This window comes from Chrysemys picta, chromosome 14, assembly GCF_011386835.1.
Source record: "Chrysemys picta bellii isolate R12L10 chromosome 14, ASM1138683v2, whole genome shotgun sequence".
NCBI classification, from domain to species: Eukaryota; Metazoa; Chordata; order Testudines; family Emydidae; genus Chrysemys; species Chrysemys picta.
The window spans coordinates 40,839,556-40,858,263 of record NC_088804.1 but is presented as its reverse complement, the minus strand read 5'-3'; the positions used below and the strand labels follow the sequence as shown (position 1 = coordinate 40,858,263).

The 18,708-nt window shown below is 58.0% G+C and overlaps 1 protein-coding gene and 1 non-coding gene across 3 annotated transcripts; both read left to right on the top strand.

Annotated features, from left to right (window-relative positions):
* The first annotated feature begins 1,114 nt into the window (after positions 1-1,114).
* On the top strand, positions 1,115-1,207 carry TRNAR-UCU (transfer RNA arginine (anticodon UCU)). The gene is made up of 2 exons: positions 1,115-1,151; positions 1,172-1,207. It is a non-coding gene; the product is annotated as a tRNA-Arg (tRNA).
* Positions 1,208-4,853: 3,646 nt separating this feature from the next.
* On the top strand, positions 4,854-17,057 carry MVD (mevalonate diphosphate decarboxylase). 2 transcript variants are annotated; one of them, XM_065567332.1, is made up of 11 exons: positions 4,856-5,095; positions 6,085-6,155; positions 6,694-6,799; positions 7,974-8,088; positions 9,045-9,191; positions 9,545-9,744; positions 10,443-10,517; positions 12,691-12,909; positions 14,212-14,327; positions 14,962-15,070; positions 16,225-17,057. In XM_065567332.1, exons 3-11 carry the CDS (start codon positions 6,755-6,757, stop codon positions 16,303-16,305), a joined length of 1,107 nt encoding a protein of 368 aa, XP_065423404.1. In that variant the 5' UTR covers positions 4,856-5,095; positions 6,085-6,155; positions 6,694-6,754; the 3' UTR covers positions 16,306-17,057. The 2 variants fall into 2 exon arrangements, with proteins under 2 accessions (XP_005292289.1, XP_065423404.1); XM_005292232.4 differs by lacking the exon at positions 6,694-6,799 and having other exon boundaries at positions 4,854-5,095.
* The last annotated feature ends 1,651 nt before the right edge of the window (positions 17,058-18,708 follow it).

Genomic DNA, 18,708 nt, shown 5'->3' with positions numbered 1-18,708 from the left:
CACCAGAAGCAGCAATGCTCCGGCACGTCTCCTGGCCCGTGGGGTCGTGACGCCACTCGCTCTCATTTGGCCCCATCGCACCCGTCGTGACGGAAGGGGTGGGCTGGGCCAAACCTGACCAGTGGCGTGACCCTGGCACCAGGTTGCCATGCCAACCATCTCTCAGATTTGGTTTGTGTTGTGTGAGCGTGGGGCGGGTGAGGGGAGCAAGCGGAGCTGCTGGGCACCTGGGATTGGGAGGCGGTGAACGGTGTGCTGAGCGGGAGGGTGGGGAGGGGCGGCAGTGCTGGTGTCTGGCTAGGAAAGTCCCGGGCCTGTGGCCAAGTTGCTAGTGGGCTGTGGAGTGGAGTGTATTGGGGGCTGCAGGGCGAGGGGTTGGGGATGATGGGGTAGGTGGGGGGGCCGTGATGTCGAGAGTAAGCAACATTTTAGAGTTCAGAATCAGGAAGGGGGCCCATAGCCTTGTCTTGCCCCAGGGCCCTCTGGGGCCATGTTACGCCATTACTGTAAGGAAGGGGACTGGCATCTCAGCTCAGAGCCTTCCTGTGGTTAACAGGAGCCAGGCGATCTGGGTTGTATTCTCAGTTCATTGCGTGAGCAGGGTGAGAACTCTGTGCCTCAGTTTCCCCATCTGTAAAATGAGGATAATGCTAGTGACCTGCCTCCCAGGGGCATCTGCCTCCCACTGATAGGGTGACCAGAGGAGATGAAGAAAATATCAGGACAAAAATTGCATCCCGACCAGAGATCGGTCGGGACGTGGGACAATCAGTTCAAAATCGGGACGGTCCAGATTTTATCGGGACGTCTGGTCACCCTACCCACTGAGCTCCTTAATGTCTGTAAAGCCCTGGCAGGTACTAGACAGGTGCAAAGCATGCATCTAAGAAACAGCATGTCCCTGGCTTCCTTTGCCCAGCCTCCTGCCAAATAAGTCCTGCTGAAGAAATACATCAAGGCTGGCAGAGTCCAAACCTCCACCAGGATCTTTCTTCTTTTTCTTCGACTGTCCCTCCATGTGAGGGGCATGTCTGCCGAGGGGGTTCACTGGTGAGTTTTTAGGGGCTGAGGAGCCCAATTCACATGCTGCAGATTTTCTCATAGCAGCAATAAGGGCTCTGTGGCACAATGGATAGTGCATTGGACTTCTAGGTTAATGACCAATGAAGTCATTCAAAGGTTGTGGGTTCGAGTCCCACCAGAGCTGTTTTACACACCTCACAGTGAATGTTCCACTCAACAGTTTGACAATCCTGGCATTAATTCAACGGAAAAGAAACGCATCCCATAACTGACAAAATGATTCCTCTGACCAAGGAAAACAGGAGTCCTGTCACTTGCTTAAAGCCAAAGTCCAAAGGAAGCTATATGACATCAGAAACAATCAGGATCTTTCTCTAGCTTCAAAACCAGTTCTTGGGAGGGACTGGTCATTGTTAATTCCTGTCTAGGCCACTGGTCGAAGGTGAGTGAAAGCTGTTACCATTTGAGGGCTGGTCGCTGGCCCACATGCCATGGATTGGCACATCAAGTCCAGTTCCCAGCAGACTCCACACAGAGAAATGACAGCGGCACTAACTATCCGGCTGCTGATCAGTCTTTGCAGACAGGTGGGTGACTCGATTTCCCTGGGGAGATGGCCAGATTGGAATAGTAGACAGATAAATCCATCGTGCGTGGCAGGAACACTCCCTGCTCGCCAGTCTCAACCTCCCTTTGCTCAGTTTTACACCTTGTTAATTTCTAACACGCCCACGGAATGTTTTGCAATTGACTTTGATGGAGCAGGAGCGAGCCCTAAATCTCAGCTCACCCCGTTTGAGGGTCCCAGCCGGATCCCCCAGGCTCTAGGGCTGGAATCCTGCAAAGCAGCTCCAGGCTGCCTGCTCGGAGGATACTGGCCAGTGGAATCCAGAGCCGGCTTCTGAAATGTAGGTAATCACTGCAAACCATGAGAACGACCCAGCAGGGCACTGGCTGATTCAGGGATGTGCCCATGGGCTACAGACCCTCTTGCCTCTCGATGACCCATTCAAACCAGGCTGGTACTAATCTAAAACCTTTTCATCTGGTGACCATTTGGCTACCTCTATGAAATGCAGGGTTGCCAACCGAACACCCTAGCACTGCCCCTTCCCTGAGCCCCCCCCCGCTCACTACATTTCCCCCTCCCTCAATGGCTCGCTCTCCCCCACCCTCACTCACTTTCACTGGGCTGAGGCAGGGGGTTGTGGTGCAGGAGGGGGTGAGGGCTCTAACTGGCAGTGTGGCCTCCAGGGTGGAGCCAAGGGGTTGGGGTGAGGGCTCTAACTGGCGGTGTGGCCTCCGGGGTGGAGCCAAGGGGTTGGGGTGAGGGCTCTAGCTGGGGGTGCGGACGCTGGGGTGGGGCCGGGAATGAGAGGCTTGGGGGGCAGGAGAGGGCTCCAGGCTGGCAGGTGCGGCAGAGGGCTTCAGAGTGTGGGAGGGGTTTCTGGGCTGGGGCAATCAGTTGGAGTGCAGGAGGGGGTGAGGGTTCTGTCTGGAGATGCGGGTTCTGGGGTGGGGCTGGGGGATCCAGGTGCGGGAGGGGGCTGTGGGTTGAGGCAGGGGGTTGGAGTGTAGAGGGGCTCCATCTGGGGGTGCTGGGGCTGGGGAGGAGGGGTTTGGGGTGCAGGAGGGGGTTCTTGGTTGGAGGGATGCTCAGGGCTGGGGCTTGGGGTTTGTGGCATGGGCTTATCTCTGGTGGCTCCCGGTCAGCAGTGCAGTGGGAGGGTTACTATGGCAGGCTTCCTGCCTGTCCTGACTCCGCGCTGTGCCCCGGAAGCGGCTCGCAGGTCTGGCTCCTAGGCAGAGGTGCAGCAGGAGGCTCCACTCGCTGATTTCGCCTGCAGGCACTGCCCCCACAGCTCCCATTGGCTGTGGTTCCCGGCCAATGGGAGTGCGGAGCCGGTGCTCAGGACAGGGGCAGCGCGTGGAGCCCCGTGGGCCCCCTCACCCCTGCCTAGGAACCGGACTGCTGGCCGCTTCCGGGGCGCAGCACAAAGCCAGGACAGGAGGGACTAGCCTGCCTTAGCTCCGCAGCACCGCTGACCGAACTTTTAACGGCCTGATCGGCGGCACTTTTTCGAGCAGGTGTTCCGGTCGAAAACCAGACACTTGGTCACCCTAATGAAACGAGGCCTGGATCCCTGCCCAGTTCACAGGCCTCTGTATCAGACAGACGGTTCCACAAGGCACCAATCTGTCTCTTTGCTGGCAGTTGCAGCAAAGCCGCCAAAAAGTGAATGGGAGACAAAGGCCTTTGGGGGAACCTCACCCTGCTGCCGCCCATGCTGCATGAACAGAGGCCCAGATGCTCAAAGGTGCCCAACTCCCATCGGAGCCAAAGGATCTGGGTCAGAGTGCTGCAGCTGCAAAGGGCCAGCCACACAGTGTCTCAACATCTCCAGAGTCAGCAAGCAGCAGTGCATTTCTCGGCAATGAAGGGTAAAAGAGCCTGGGCCAGAGAAGGGGAGGAAACCAGCTGGCTTTAATGCCCGAGGATGACACATGGACCCGCCAAGTTCACTCATTTCCCTTCTCGCCACAGCTGCCTGTAGAACAAATGCATCCAGGTGTATGAGGCTCAGAACCAGCACCAGAGCCAGGCAGCCATGTTCACAGAATCTGCCTGCCCACCAGGGCTGACCCATGCTTGGCAGGAGAAAGAAGAGGAACTAAAGGGCCAGGCTGAATGTTACTTCAAGGAACTCTGGTTACACATTCCCTAGTGGCTAAACTCTTGTGACCCAAATTACAGACAGGCTGCTTCCTCAGATCTCTTTGAACTGTCCATGTCCTGTTGACATTGCTGGAAGTTACCCAGCCCCTGAGGGGTGTGTAGTACTGTGCAGGAAAACATAGGGCACCAGGGCTGACTCTCCTCTCTCATTGGTGTCAATCAGGAGTGACACCCTGGTTGGCTACACGGGAATGGGGCACTGCCAACCTCAAATGTTAAAAAGCCCCTCCCACCCCCATCACAAGATTGGCTTAAAAATCACAAGAGTTATAAAAATAACAAATGTCTGGTTCTTTTTATTTGCCTGCTGGTGCCTGAGCCCTTGGGGGGAGGGCGGGAAGGATATTTTTAAGCTTTCCTCTGCAACCACAAAGGCTAGAAACGTACCAGTTTAAAATGAAAGCTGTGATTTTGCATGCGATCCCCTGACTCCAGAAGCTGGGGCTTTCCGAAATCTTAGGAGGTAGGTAGACTTTTACAGTGCTTGGACAAGTCAGCTGTTAACCAGTAAGAGAGTCTCCGACTTGGCTAGAGTGCACTACTGCCTCACCATGAAATCCCCAAATATCCCCCCAGCCTCCCAAATGTGGCAAATATCCCTAAACCCTCCCAAAGTCACATAAGCCACCATATAACATTGCGAGAACTGGCACCCTGGGTAGTCTGGTGTCAGTGACCCCAGGATCAGGCCCCCCAGACTGCTCAGCTGCAGGATCAGTCCCTAATTCTGGCCGCCCCAGCCCCCAGCCCCCACCCCCCCCCCCTTGGATTTGCCTATAGTGTCATGGCCGACGATGGAACCCTAGGGCCTGAATGACGGTAGCACTAGTATACACTGCGCATGTGCACGCTGTTCCACTCACTAATATGGCACCTGGTGCACCATAGCAACATTACCCTCTTCGTGTGACAGCTAAAACCCTCCGGGTGGTAACGTGCACCCGGCGCCACCAGGGTTCCTCCTGCTGGGTGCGGAGGGGGCGGTCGGCGTCCATCTTCCGATCCCTCCCATTGGTTGACAGAGCCAGCCGTGGGCGGGGCGCCGGTGCTGATTGGAAGCGGCGGGAGCAGCTGGTGTTCCGCTAGCCAATCCGCTCCCGTCAGCTGATGGGTGTGTCGCGCGGGGCAGACACGTGTGGGAGGGCACCTGCCTGCAGGGGCTTGCAGCGCCGGGCAGGACCCAGCGAGGTACACGGGGGAGCCGGAGCTCGGTGCAGCGCCGGGGCTCCCCTGGGCTCCCTCCCTGGGCCTCTGCAGCCCCCGGCATGGCTGAGGAGAAGCCCCTCACCGTGGTGACCTGCACAGCCCCTGTCAATATCGCGGTCATCAAGTACTGTGAGTATCCCCCTGCCCCTCTGGCCTGCCGGGGGCTAGGTGCCCCGTTCCCTCTCCCGGGCACGCCCCCTTCGTGCCCGGCCCCTGGCCCTCCCCGGTCCCAGGGCAGCGCCCCAGAGGGTGGGGGGACCCCGTATCCCTCAATCGCCCCCAATAAGGCCCTGGAGTCGGCAACGGCTGCAGTTTTCTGAGTGAACAAACGGCTGCGTCTCTCTGTCAGACTGTGTAAGCTCCTTGGGGCAGGGACTGCGCCTTCCAGCGGGCTGGCGCTTTCCACCCCAGCCCCCTCCAGAGAGAGCCTTTCCTCAAGGGCAGGGGAGCGGGTGAGGGGGCTGGGCCAGGAGAAGAGCCCTGTCAAAGCCTGTCTCGTTGAGTCTGGAAGTCTTGGAGGAGCTGGAAGTTGCCAAACGCCGTTACCCAGGTGAAGTCCCTTCCAGACTCCGTCTAACAGCACTGCCAACCACTGGATGGGGGCATAACTGGGGGAAAGGCCTTTACGTGGGCTCTTGCCATCCTGTTCAGCCCCATGTTCCCTGCCGGGCGGGCCGTCAGGCCTGTATTTAATGGGGCTGACTTTGGCTTGTTCTCTGTTCCTGAGTTTGCAGATTTTGTCCCCGTTTATTTGTCTCAGTCTCTGCAGCGGAAGCACCTCCAGTTGTCATGGCGGTACACACTGTAGGGTTTAATAAATTAAAACAGAGGCCGTGGTAACTAACCAGCCCTGGGTGAGGCAGGCAGAATGAATTCTGCAGCCGTGATCTCGTCAAACCTGTTTCTTGTATCCATTTGTCTGTGGGCTGATGAGGATTATTTGGAAGTGACTTGTGTGTCTCTGTCTTATTGCATTATTGGGCTCCTTTGATGGATCTCCATGTACCTGAGGGCAACTGCTGAGGCAGGAACCTGCGTGATTAACTGTTTGATGAGAGAGAGCCCTGTTCTAACGACAGGGGCTCTCGGTGCTGATTTTGCCATCTAATCTCTTCCAGGGGGGAAGCGAGACGAAGAGCTGATTTTACCCATCAATTCCTCTCTGAGCGTCACCCTGCACCAGGACCAGGTTGGTATGAACTTGTATTAAAAGCCCAGGAAAGATGTTTCTCGGGAGTGAATCGGAGCTGAGGCTGCTAGAGAAGAGAGATGGTTAATGGTGAGACCGGAGCAGAGAGGGGGGGTTCATTGGGAGTGAAAAAACAGCAGCCACTCTTCTTCTGGGAACAATCAGGCAAACATTCAAGGAAAAAGGTGGTAACTTTCTTCCCAAAGGGCTTGGAAATGATGGGGCACCATGGGAGAAACATCTGCCCCAAAGTGTGGTTTGCTATAAACCCCATTGTAAGCTTGTCATAGAAATCTTTCCCCTCTCTACTTTCTGCGGTGTTGTCTAGTGCATTCCCCAAGGACCAGTACACGGTTGTCCCCTTTGGCTCCTGTCCCTTCCCTTGGGAGAATATTCCACAGCCTCAGGACTTGTTTCCTGATATTTTGCCAACGTTTTCCCTTTTCTTATTTTAATCTGATTTGGCCCAGTCCATCCCTTGGTTTAATCATCAACTCCCGGGAGTTCAGTGAAGTTCCCTTTGGCCCTTCATTTTTAGATCCCTGTGCACTGTGATCTGGCCCTCTGCAGTGTTTGAATTGGCATCTGTGCTTAGAGAGATGTATCCAGCCACGTATTCGCTCAGTGCTTCCCCGCAGGGCGAGGTGGGTGTACAGCTTGGTGGAAAGGTGGGGACTTGGGATCCGAAGGGATCTCTGGTTGGCCCGTGGCCTGTGCTGAAGTGCTTGGTAGAGTGACCAGATGTCCCGATTTTTGGGTCTTTTTCTTATATAGGCTCCTATTACTCCCACCCCCCCCCCCCCCACCCCGTCCCAATTTTTCACATTTGCTGTCTGGTCACCCTAATCTCACAACCTAGTGACTTGTTGCGCCTCAGCCCCGAATAGACACTTCTAGGGCCTTGGGAAGGTCATGGCCAGGCTCGCTCTCATAAAGGTGAGAGGTGCCAGCCCATCTGGTGGCTGTCAGGGATGCCTCTTCCCATGTTCACCCCGGAAGGAGTATTGCCTGGTGGCAGGAACACCTGGGTTCGCTTCCCACATCTGCCACTGGCTTGCTGTGTGTGGTCTTGGGCCAGTCACTTCCCAACTCTGTGCCTCAGTTTCCCTATGTGTAAAGTGGGGATGATAGTATTTACCTACCGCTGGGGATTACGTGGCTGTGAGATCCCAGGTGAGCGGTGGTATAAATAGAAACCTTTTTCTTTTATTATTATCCTAGCAAAATGTGTAAGCTGCTGCCCCATGGGCTAAGGGGTTGGGGGCACCTAGCTTTCACTTTACGTACACTTGCAGTGAGAGTGGAGCCACTCTGTAAAACAAAGTAAACTTTGCAGAGAATCCGTTCACACATTCAGCAGGGCCTGGTGGCAGCCTGTGTGGGGAGGGGGTGTCCGGTGGGCAGGGTGCTGGACTGGGAGTTGAAAGACCATGGTTCTAGTCCCACCTCTGCCACTGACCTCTGCTGACCTTGGGCAAGTCTCTTCCACCTGTGTCAGCTCTTCAGGGGATTGTGTCACTCTGCCTTGTACAGCGCCTAGCACAAGGGGGGCCTTTGGGTGCTGCCATGATAGAGAGCAATCGTGATGCGTTAGAATAATTCTGGGCTTTTGTTCTTCCTCGTCATAAATAGAACTCCCTCTGGGGTGGGGGACGGGGGCTTTGTGCGGCCCCGAGGGTGATGCGAAGTGGCCACTGCCGCGGGGTGCGGCTCAGCGCCAATCTCCGGAGCTAAATCCACGGGCAAGCACACAGTGAGCTGGAACGCCCCCTCCGGGCCCTGGCTGCAGCTCAGCGTGCTCTGATCTCTCCCTCCCAGCTTAAAACCACCACCACAGCCGCCATCAGCAGAGACTTCAAAGAGGACCGGCTCTGGCTGAACGGGGAGGAGGCCGATGTCGGGCACCCACGGCTGCAGTCCTGCCTGCGGGAGAGTGAGTATCCTGGTGGTGGGCAGGGCGGGCACAGCCAGTTGGGCTGGTGGTGAGCAGCTGGCATTGCCAGGGGGCAGGCCCCAGTTTGAGCCCCCAGCTCTCCCTGCCTCCCTTGCAAGGGCAGTACCATGTGCCTCGGGGGGGACCTCTCCTGGTTGATCAGGGAACTGCATGGTCTCTCCCAGACCTGGGACTCCATCTAGTCATGGTGCTCGCACCAGGCCAGTGGCCAGAATACAGGACCGAGGGGCGTGTAGGGGCAGTGTGAAGGAGGGGGCTCATTGGGCTCCCAAAGTGGGCAAGTCCTGTCACCTGTGGGGAGGGCAGGCGGTCGAGGTCTGTCAGTCCCTTGGGTTTCCTGTATATTTCCAAGTTGCTGGGAGCATGATCCCCACCGGGCGTGCTCAGTACCTCGGCCATATGCAAGCTGCACGTGGGACTCCTGGGGTCCATTCCCAGCCATGCCACTGGTTCCCCACGTGACCCTGCACAGGATGCCACCCGGCTCCGTGCCTCAGTTTCCCCCTCTGTCAAACTCCCCCCCCCTATTCTTCGGGGATCGAAGGGCTGTATTTAAAGCTTGTGAAGTGCTTTGAGACCCTTGCTGATTAGGGGGTGGAGGCTGCTTCTCTGGGACGTACCCCACTCCCTGAAAGTCCCTTGTGCTACCCCAGCACAGGCTCTCTCCTGCCCTGCCCAGAACCCATCCAGGAGAGCGAGGAGGGGCATGCAGATACCTCTGGCTGGCACCATGGCCCTGCTGCTGCCGCCAAGCTTGTCATCTTCTCTCCAGCACCCAAGGGGTTAATTCCCAACACAGGCAGCTGGTCACTGCTGGGAGGGGGTGTCAGGTGCTACCCATGGACCTGATGCCTCCAGCCCAGCCCCTGTGGAACCCACTAAGGCAGGTCCGATGCCTCCTGAACATCTAAGCCCCGCTCTGCTCTGTCCTGCAGTGCGCCGCCTGGCCAGGAAGCGGAGGGGCGGCAGTGCTGGGGCCGCGGCCCCCCTCAGCCTGGCCTACAAAGTGCACGTCGCCTCGGTGAATAACTTTCCTACGGCAGCCGGCCTGGCGTCTTCAGCAGCGGGGTACGCCTGCCTGGGTGAGTGCATGGGTGTGTATGTGCTGGGCTGTCCCTGCTCCTGGCTCTTGGGAGGGGGTACCAGGCTGTCCCTTCCCCCACACACACCCTGCCCCCGGCTCTGGAGGGAGTGGAGGGTGGGCTGTTCATGCCCCCCCCATGCCCTGCACTGGTCTGCTGTGGTCCCCCTTTCCTCCCCCGTTGCTGGGCCGTGCTAGAGTGGGGATGGGAGAGAAACTTGGGGACCCGTCGGGGGACAGGTGACCCTGGGATAGGTCCAGGGGGCTGGATGCTGGCGGAGCCCTGGGGCCAGGCCCTGTGGGTAGGGAGCGAGTCCCCCAGCCGTGCTGACCTCACCCCGTCTTGTGTCCCAGTGCACACCCTGGCCCGGCTGTACGGCGTGGAGGGCGAGCTCTCCGAGGTCGCCCGCCAGGGCTCGGGCAGCGCCTGCAGAAGCATGCTTGGGGGCTTCGTGCAGTGGCTGATGGGCGAGCGGCCCGACGGCAAGGACAGCATTGCCCAGCAGGTGGCGCCAGAGACGCACTGGCCGGAGCTCAGAGTACTCATCCTGGTGGTGAGTGAGACCGGGGTGACGGCCCAGGGCGTCTGGTACCCCTAGGTCACGGCATCCATCCGGCCTGAGTCCGGGGGTGGGGCAGGAAAAGCATTATGGGATGGCGAGGAGAGAGCGAGAGCTAGTGGCTGCTTCCCCGCTGGGACTCCTGGGTTCTGTTCCCAGCTCTGGAAGGGAAGTGTGGGCTATTGGTTAGAGCAGGGACCTTGGCATCCGGACTCCTGGGTTCTGTGCCAGCCTCTCCTGCTTACTAGACCTTGAGCGAGTCACTCCCACTCCCTGTGGCTCATTTTTCCCCTGCAGTCCCGGGCCTGCCTCCCGACGGGGCGGGAGGTTCGTCTGCGGGGGTACGTTCCAGATGGGACTCTGGCTAATAGGGCTCTCGCAGGCAGTCGCTCTCTGAGCCTGAGAACCTATCGGCCCAGACCTGGACCCTGAGGTTTGCTGTGCCCTCCCTTGGGAGGGAGAGCAGCGTCCGTTCCCGGGGTGCTGGGGGGCGTGGAGTCAGCGTGGTCTTGGGAGTATCTCATCCCTAAACCCCCAAGAATGTCACAATTGGGGTGGGGCAGCTGACTCCTCCCAGGTGGTGAGATCCGCTCCCCAAGCATCTGGGGGCCGCTGCACCTTCCTCTGGGTGGGGAGAGCCCTTGGGGATGCTGATGCCAAGTGCTTTCTCCCCCCCCCCCGCCTCCCCACAGGTAAGCGCTGAGAAGAAGCCGGTGGGCAGCACGGCTGGGATGCAGACAAGCGTGGACACCAGCCTCTTGCTGAAGGTTTGAGGCAGGAGCCCTGTTCTCAGCCCTGTGCCACACAGGGGTGGCGGGCGGGGGCAGGGGTTTCTCTTGCTCACGTTTGAACTAGCTGCCCCTGCGATGCTGCTGGGGCAGACAGGGGCGCTGGAGTTGGGAATAACCCCCGAATCACTCAAATAAATCCCAGAGCACAGGAGGGCTGCTGCTAACTCCCCCCTCCCTTACCTGCCCTGGAGCCATGCTGGGGGGCGTTTGACTCCTGACCCCGGAGACTGGAATTGTGGAATCTAAACTCTCCTGCTTCAGGGCCTGAGGTGACCTCTAGCTAATGGCAGCCGGGAAGGGGTGGGCTATTCCGTCCATCCTGTCTGCCTGATGCCCTGCTCCCTTGCAAAGTCTGCCGGACCTTTGAGTGCATTCGTTGGTGTTTTTCCAGCTCCTTCCAGCACCATGAATCCATGTCAGTGCAACGTGGGCTCTGGTCACCAGCGTGACTGAGCGCCTTGGAATGCACTCAGAGAAACCGCTTATTGCTGGTGGGCTGTAATGCAGCGTGGCTGGAGACCCTGAGACCCGCTAGCTTTGAGGCTCCTCCTCCGGGGCTGCTGGATCCGAGGGTATGGCCTGCACGTCGGGGAGGTGACCGGGCTCTACCCACGTGGCCATGGGCTGAGTTTTCAGACAGCTGCCGGAACATCACTGACTGTGTTAACAACTCAGCCAGCAGCGGCATTGTGATGTGACTGGAGACCCTTTGTAGCAGAAGCACTAATTCTATTCAGAGGGTGGCAGGGAGATTTGGGATCCCCCCCTCCTACCCCCGGCATCCCCTTCAAAACAGGATAAAGCAGCCCTGCACAGCCCATGGGGAGCAGCCGTGCACTGGCCCCTGGTGGGGAGGGGCTGTTATCAGTGGTTCACAGTCATGCTGGAAGGGCATAACGAGTGGGGTCCCGCAGGGATCGGTTCTGGGTCCAGTTCTGTTCAGTAGCTTCATCAGTGATTTAGATAATGGCATAGAGAGGACACTTATAAAGTTTGCAGCTGGGAGGAGTTGCAAGTGCTTTGGAGGATAGGATTAAAATTCAAAATGATCTGGACAAACTGGAGAAATGGTCTGAAGTAAATAGTATGAAATTCAATAAGGACAAAGGCAAAGTACTCCACTTAGGAAGGAACAATCGGTTGCACACGTACAAAATGGGAAATGACTATCTAGGGAGGAGTACGGCAGAAAGGGATCGGGGGGGTCAGTGGATCACAAGCTAAATGTTATTCAACAGTGTAACACTGTTGCAAAAAAAGCAAACATAATTCTGGGATGTATTAACAGGAGTGTTGTAAGCAAGACATGAGAAGTAATTCTTCCGCTCTACTCCACGCTGATTAGGCCTCAGCTGGAGTATTGTGTCCAGTTCTGGGCGCCACATTTCAGGAAAGATGTGGACAAATTGGAGACAGTCCAGAGAAGAGCAACAAAAACGATTAAAGGTCTAGAAAACCTGACCTATGAGGGAAGATTGAAAAATTTGGGTTTGTTTAGTCTGGAGAAGAGAAGACTGAGAGGGGACATAACAGTTTTCAAGTACATAAAAGGTTGTTACAAGGAGGAGGGAGAAAAATTGTTCTTAACCTCTGAGGACAGGACAAGAAGCAATGGGTTTAAATTGCAGCAAGGGAGGTTTAGGTTGGACATTAGGAAAAACTTCCTAACTGTCAGGGTAGTTAAGCACTGGAATAAATTGCCTAGGGAGGTTGTGGAGTCTCCATCACTGGAGATTTTTAAGAGCAGGTTTGACAAATACCTGTCGGGGATGGTCTAGATAATACTTAGTCCTGCCTTGAGTGCCGGGGACGGGACTAGATGTCCTGTAGAGGTCCCTTCCAGTCCTATGACTCCTCCAGCTCTCCTGGCTCTGATCCTCTCCTGGCTCTTTTCCCGCCTTTGTAGGGGCATGTTGGTGGGTGGGGCCTTGCTGGGAGCAGCCCCTCCCAGTGGTTGTGTGTTGGGGGGCAGGATTAGAGAGGGTGCAGTCCATCCCCCCTGCTGTGATGAGGTGCCCCCACTGGATGATGGTGCCGAGGAGATGGCACAGGTGCCCAACGTAGTAATGAGACTTTGTGGGTCTCCCCCATCCCAAGGTAATGGGGTGCCCCCCAGCCCAACCTAACCGTCCCTGTCGCCCCATTGCAGCACCGCGCAGAGGCGGTGGTGCCAGAGCGCATGGCCCAGATGATCCAGTTCATCCAGCAGCGAGACTTTGAGGGCTTTGGCCAGCTGACCATGAAGGACAGCAACCAGTTCCATGCCACCTGCCTGGACACCTTCCCTCCCATCTTCTACCTCAACGACGTCTCCCGGCGCATCATCGCCCTGGCCCACCGATTCAACGCTCACCACGGCAAGACCAAGGTGGGCTCAGGGCGGGATATGCGGACGGAGCTGGCATCAGGGGTGCATAGCCTGGCACTTCGGGCAGGGCCTCCTGGTTCAGAGAGGGGCTTGTCTTTGTAGCAAGGCAACAGGGTCAGAGCCCCATGATTGGAGAGTGGTGTCTGTCCGCTCAGAACATGTGCCATGCACCGGTAGAGCCATTGGCCGCCCCTTTGAGATCTCCCGGGGCCGATCTGCTGTGCCAGGCACTACATGTGCTCAGGCAGGTCCTAGGGAAGCTTGGGATTTCCCCAGGAGGATTGTGGGAGTTGGGAGACTTTTTCCACGTTCTCCCCTGGCACCCAAGAGTCCCCCACAGCCATGTACAATTGCCCACCATGTGCAGCGTTGGGAACTCTGGGGTATGTGCCCAGAAGACGCCGCTTCCAACCTAACAGGGCAGCGCAGTCAGGGTGCCGGGGCCGGACAGCGAACAGGTGTAGGGCTGCACTGACTCGTGACCGCTACGCGGGAGGTCACTTCCTAGTGGAGTGATGCCCCGTCGAGGGTTCCGGTGTGTGACAAAAGGCTCCTTGCTGCCCCAGAGGACCTGCCCCTAGGAAACCAACTAAAATCGGCCTCCCCGTGTGAGTGATTTATCCTGCCCGGCTTCTGCCACCCACCCTGCAGTACCTACCCCCCTTCCCCACTGACTAGCCTTCAGCAAATCTCCATCACGCGTCCCTGACTGTTTGTGGGAAACGCGTGGGATCCCGCAGCCCCGCTCCCTGGGATGTGATGGAGGCGAGCAGTTGGTGGATGAGCGGACGAGGTGCAGTCGGCTCACATGCTTCAGGGGGCCCGTTGCGCTCTGCAGGGCTCAGGAAGGGATCCCCACCCCAGATGCAGCTGTCGAGGGTGGGGAGGTGGTTCCTTCTGTGGCACCGGGCGTTGCCCATGAATACTGGATCTGGTGGACCCCTGGGCAGGATCTGTTTGCCCACCCAGCCGTGCTAGCACCAGCCCTGTTGCATGGCAGGGGGAGGGAATGTGCATCTCGCTGAGGGCAGATGAAACAGGAAGCAGCTGCTGTTTTTCACGCTGCCTTCCTCGAGCAGGTGTTTCTCTCTGGCCAGCCCCATTCACCTGCCCCCTGAACTCCCTGCTCTGGTGCCAGCGTGCTGCTGGGCACCAGACTGTGGAGACGTGCCCAGGGCCAGCAAAGGCTGCAGCTGTTGGGCCGGGCGAGCATTTAGGACCCAGGGCACCGAGCGCTGGAGCCCGCTGGGGACAGGCAGCCCTGCTCCGGGTGCTGCGCTGACCACATCCGCTCTGTCGCAGGTGGCCTACACCTTCGACGCTGGCCCCAACGCCGTGGTCTTCACCCTGGCGGACACGGTGGAGGAGTTTGTGGAAGTGGTGAAGTGCAGCTTCCCCCCTGAGTCTAACGGAGACCAGTAAGTCGCACACGCCCCGTTCAGCCAACGCGGTGTGCTGGGGACTGGGGTAGCAGGGGCTGCGGGTCAGGACTGAGGGGCACCGGCAGAGGGGCGTGGGACAATGCTGCTCCGGATTGAGGGTATCGGTAGGGCTGTGGAAGGCTGGGGTTCCCAGGGCTGGGCTAGCAGGGGAGGGGGCTGTAGGCTGGGACTGAGGGGCATTGGCAGTGCTTGGGGTGGGGATGCAGTGGGGCACCAGGAGCAAGTTGGCAGGCAGGGCTGTTCCCTCTGCCCTGCCCCCTTGATTCTGGTCCATCCGGGGTCTCTAGCTGCTGCTCTCAGCTCTGCCGCTGCGTTCCCGGGGCCCAGGGCCTGCAGCAGCCGGAGGGTTTGGGGCTGTCAGGCAGCACTAGTGGGGTCTGCCCGCGACGGACTAAGGCGGGAGCTCTAGGAGTTTGGTCTCGGCCTGGAGTGGGCATTGGTGAGACAGCCAGTCTGCAGCAGATGAGGGGTCAGCCCGAGGCGTCCCGGCGCAGGGGGGAGATGACTGAGAGGGCAGCGACTCCCAGCCCCCACTTGACCCCCCCCATCTCCCCTCTCTTGGGGTGTACACCGCGTACCCCCACCGATACCCCCTTTGTGCCCCCCGCAGGTTCCTGAAGGGGCTGCCGGCCAGGCCCGCCTCGCTCTCGAAGGAGCTGCTCTCCGCTGTGGTGCTGGAGCCTGTTCCTGGGGCGATCCGGTACATCCTCCTAACCAAGGTACGGCGCGGGGCTGGGCCTGGGGCCGGTTGGGGGTGCTGTTGCAGACCCGGGCCCAGCCACGCTGTGGAGCTCGAACGTGGCTGACGCCAGGCTTGGCTGTCTGCAGTGGCAGAAAGAAACCATGTTTGCACAGCCTGGAGTGGGGAACGAGGGGGGCTGGTCTGTTTGACTCTCCTCTGGGTCTCTGGCCATGCTCTGAACCCCAGAGTCTGAATTAGGGGTGGGGAAGGGGGCTTAGGTCCTCCTCCCCCATCCCCATTGCAAAGGGCGCCTTTAAGGACAAGCCCTGTGCCATGGGAGAGCGCCCCAAGATTCCTTGGGCGGGTCTGAGCATTGTGCAGATAGACTCTCTCATCGAGGCCTTGTCTACACTGCCACTTTCTCGCTCAGGGGTGTGAAAAAACACCACCTCCTCCACCCGAGCGCTGCGAGTTTTAGCGCTGTAAAGCACCAGTGTAGACCGTGCCCCAGCGCTGGGAGCTGCGCCCCTTGAGGGGATGGGTTTTTTACAGCTCTCTCTCTCCCAGCGCTGGTGCCGTGACAACGCTTTAACATTGCTATTGAAGACAAACCCCGAGTTCTTTCCCGGCAGCTGGCCACGCCCCATGCCAGCACCTGCTTCCTCTTTCTCTGAACTAGCGAAACGCCCAGCGGTCCCCTAGCTCATCAGCCGCGTGGAATCAGGGCCTGGAGGAGTCATGTGGCTTCCAGCCGTGGGGTTGGCCAGTGCTGGTGTGAGAGGAAAGCCGCGCGTGATGCAAGGTGTCCCCTGGCATCCCAGGGTTAAATCCAATGTACCCACCAGCGTGCAGACCTGGGGGCAAGCATCCAGTTAAGGGCAGGAGGCATTGGAGGGGGAGCAGGCTGCTGGTGCAGACTTTGTCATCCCAGATTAGACCGGGAGGTTCGCAGATCTGCAGTGGCAGGAGACAGACCAGCGGCCTGCCCATCTCTGGCAGTGCAGTACTCAAAGGGGGCTTTCTTCTAACTTCCCCCATCGATAGGGCACCCGGTCAGCTGTTTGGTGTTATCTAAACCCTCTGCTGTGTACGTAAAGCCCTGTGTCTGGGTCCCTCACACGTAGCACCCATGGGGTCCCAGCAGCCCTCTCCAGCTCCCCTCTGTAATGTGTGGCTTTGTTCCTCTTATAGCCAGGGCCGGGGCCTCAGCCTCTGGATGATCCCAACCTACATCTGCTGGGAGCAGATGGGCTGCCCTGCCCCAGGGCCTGAGCAGCGCCCTGCGGAGCAGCTGTCCGGCCCCCTTCAGCCTCAGGGAGACACGCTGAGCCAAGACGCTTCCAGCCTGCGGGGAACGTGGATTGTGACGATGCCGTTTCAGTCGCTGGCTCTCAGGAGAGCGGAGAGGCATTCGGGGCTTGGCCTTGGGGAATCAATCCCAGCAAAGCTGGGGGATTGCCGGTGAGGTACAGTCTGGGAGAAGGTTTTCAGGTCCTGCTGTGCCTGCTGCTCCGTCCTGGGGGATTTAATGCTGGGGAAGAGCGCTGGTGACCAAAGCCCCCTCGCAGAACACATGCCACCTGGCCAGTGGCAGTGCCAGTGACCCACGCTGCCCAGCCAGTGTGCTGCTCCCCCCATCTGCCGGGGCCCCTCGGGAAAGGAGGGTCCCATCTCCATGGCCAATTCTGCCAGCAAAGGAGGGCAGTTTGACGAGGCCTGTTCGTCTGCTAGGAAAAGGACTGAGACTCCACAGCAAACCGCTTCCAGATGGGAACAGCTCCTGGCGCCAGCTGCCCTGGGCTCCTTTCTGGTGGGGCCTGATCTGGACTGACCTAGAGATGAAGGGCTCACCCATCCCCTTAGCCAGCTGGTGCCGCTCTCCAGCACAGATCACCCCATCCCATTGTGCGCTGAGAAGCTGGGTTTTTTAAGAATGGAGCAATAGGAACAACTTTGAAGTGTCCCTGCTTCCTTGTTGTTGGTTTTTCGGTGTAAATGCCCATGAATATCACTTTCTGAACCCAGAAGTGTCTGCTCAGTTTTTTACATTCCTGCCCTGCTTCCCTTCGACCTGTTAAGGTCCAGCGGGAGACACCCAGAGGGATGGAGGAGAGGGTGTTGTCCAGGAAGAGGCTGGAAATGAAGCAGGTAGATTAAATTCCTGCATTACATTAGCAGCACTAACCAGTCCAGTCCCACCACACATGTAGAACTGTTTCTTTCCATGGTGATTCCACAAGTACTTTATCAAACGTCTGGAATAAAAGCCCTGGTGTCGGGGGCAAATTCTGGTTACTTTCTGCCTACCTCCCATTCCCTTATGCAGTTCCACTTGTAGGAGTTATTCTTCACTTCCCCTCTTAAGAACGACCCCTCCACATGCTCCTAGTGGAATGCTGGTGCGGTGTGCTGCTCAACAGCTGCAGTGTTCCACCCCAGAGGCAGCTGCATTTCAGCGGTGGGTGGGTGAGTGATCACTAGTGTCTACAGCAACTACAGCACTTGAAAGGGAAGACACGTCGTATCCAACCGTTCTATCAGCTGTATGGTTCAGAATCTTTTCCTAATGTCCCATAGCTGCTCCTGGTATCAGAGCCCACTGAGTCATGAGGAATTGGCTACAGGCTGCTGGGTTGGTTTTTGTTTGTTTGTTTGTTTTTAAAAGTCTTTCCTCATAGCTCATTCCAACACCTTGGTGGCTCTTCTCTGCTGTGCTTGTGACCTATTTGATCCTGAGGTATGGTGGAAGCTCTGGGGTGAGGGTTGCTAGAGAAAGTGTTGCCCATTCAGGGGGGCTAGGGCTGTCAGTGGGGTAATGTGTGAGGGGGGTTGCATCACTTCCCGGGTCCGAGTAAAAGTTGAAGGGGCAGGCCCAGAAATGTGTGTAGAATGTAGAGCTCTGCCCGCTGCCTTTGTATGGGTATTTCGAAGGCTGGGGCGGTGGAGATCTTGCTGGCCCGGGAGGAAAGTGGGTGATCCAAGAAGGGAGGAGACAGGAAGCGTTTGCCGTAAATCAGGGGTTGGGGGATAAGACGAAGGGAGCATGGGGGTGAGATGGCTTTAGCCGGCTCCGGGGGGCAAGGAGGAACTGCCTTATGAACCCACAAGCCTGAGGAAATTGATCAATTTCCTCACCAACTGATGGCAGCCGTGACCCTGTCAGCTGTGGCTTGCAAGCCCCAGGCTGGGTGCTGTAGCCAGAGGCTGGAGTGAAAGCATTTCAGGCCAGGCCCAAGGGTCCTTCCCCGTGCCTCACCCGCAGAGCAGGAGCAGGGCTCTGCTGGCGTCAGAGAGGGTCTGGGCACCCAGCCGCTTTCCTCTAGTTCCCGACCCGGCTGGAGAAGGGGAACCGGGCAGGAGCTGCCTCTGCTCGCCATGATTTCACAGCCTCTGCTCACTCCCCTGGGGCTCCTGGCCTTCACGCAAATTGTATCTCAGCTGTCAGGGCCTGAGTGAAGTGATTCTCCCCCTGCTGCTTTGGGTGAGCAGGGCTGGGCCTGCAGAGAACCTGAGTGCAGTCCCTGCTCTGCCACTGCCATGCTTTGTGAGTGTGGGCGGGTCTCTGTGCCTCGGTTTCCCCAGCTTTAACCTCCTTGTTGAAATGCTGTGAGATCGCCTGAGCGCGGTCATCTTCCTACAGCCCTGCATGCTGGGCCTTTTGCCAAGCGGTACGGA

Coding starts and splice junctions, on each gene's coding strand:
- MVD (XM_005292232.4), top strand. CDS start 5,026: ATGGCTGAGGAGAAGCCCCTCACCGTGGTGACCTGCACAGCCCCTGTC. Junction 6,156..7,973: donor TCACCCTGCACCAGGACCAG/GTTGGTATGAAC, acceptor TCTCCCTCCCAG/CTTAAAACCACCACCACAGC. Junction 9,745..10,442: donor TCAGAGTACTCATCCTGGTG/GTGAGTGAGACC, acceptor GCCTCCCCACAG/GTAAGCGCTGAGAAGAAGCC.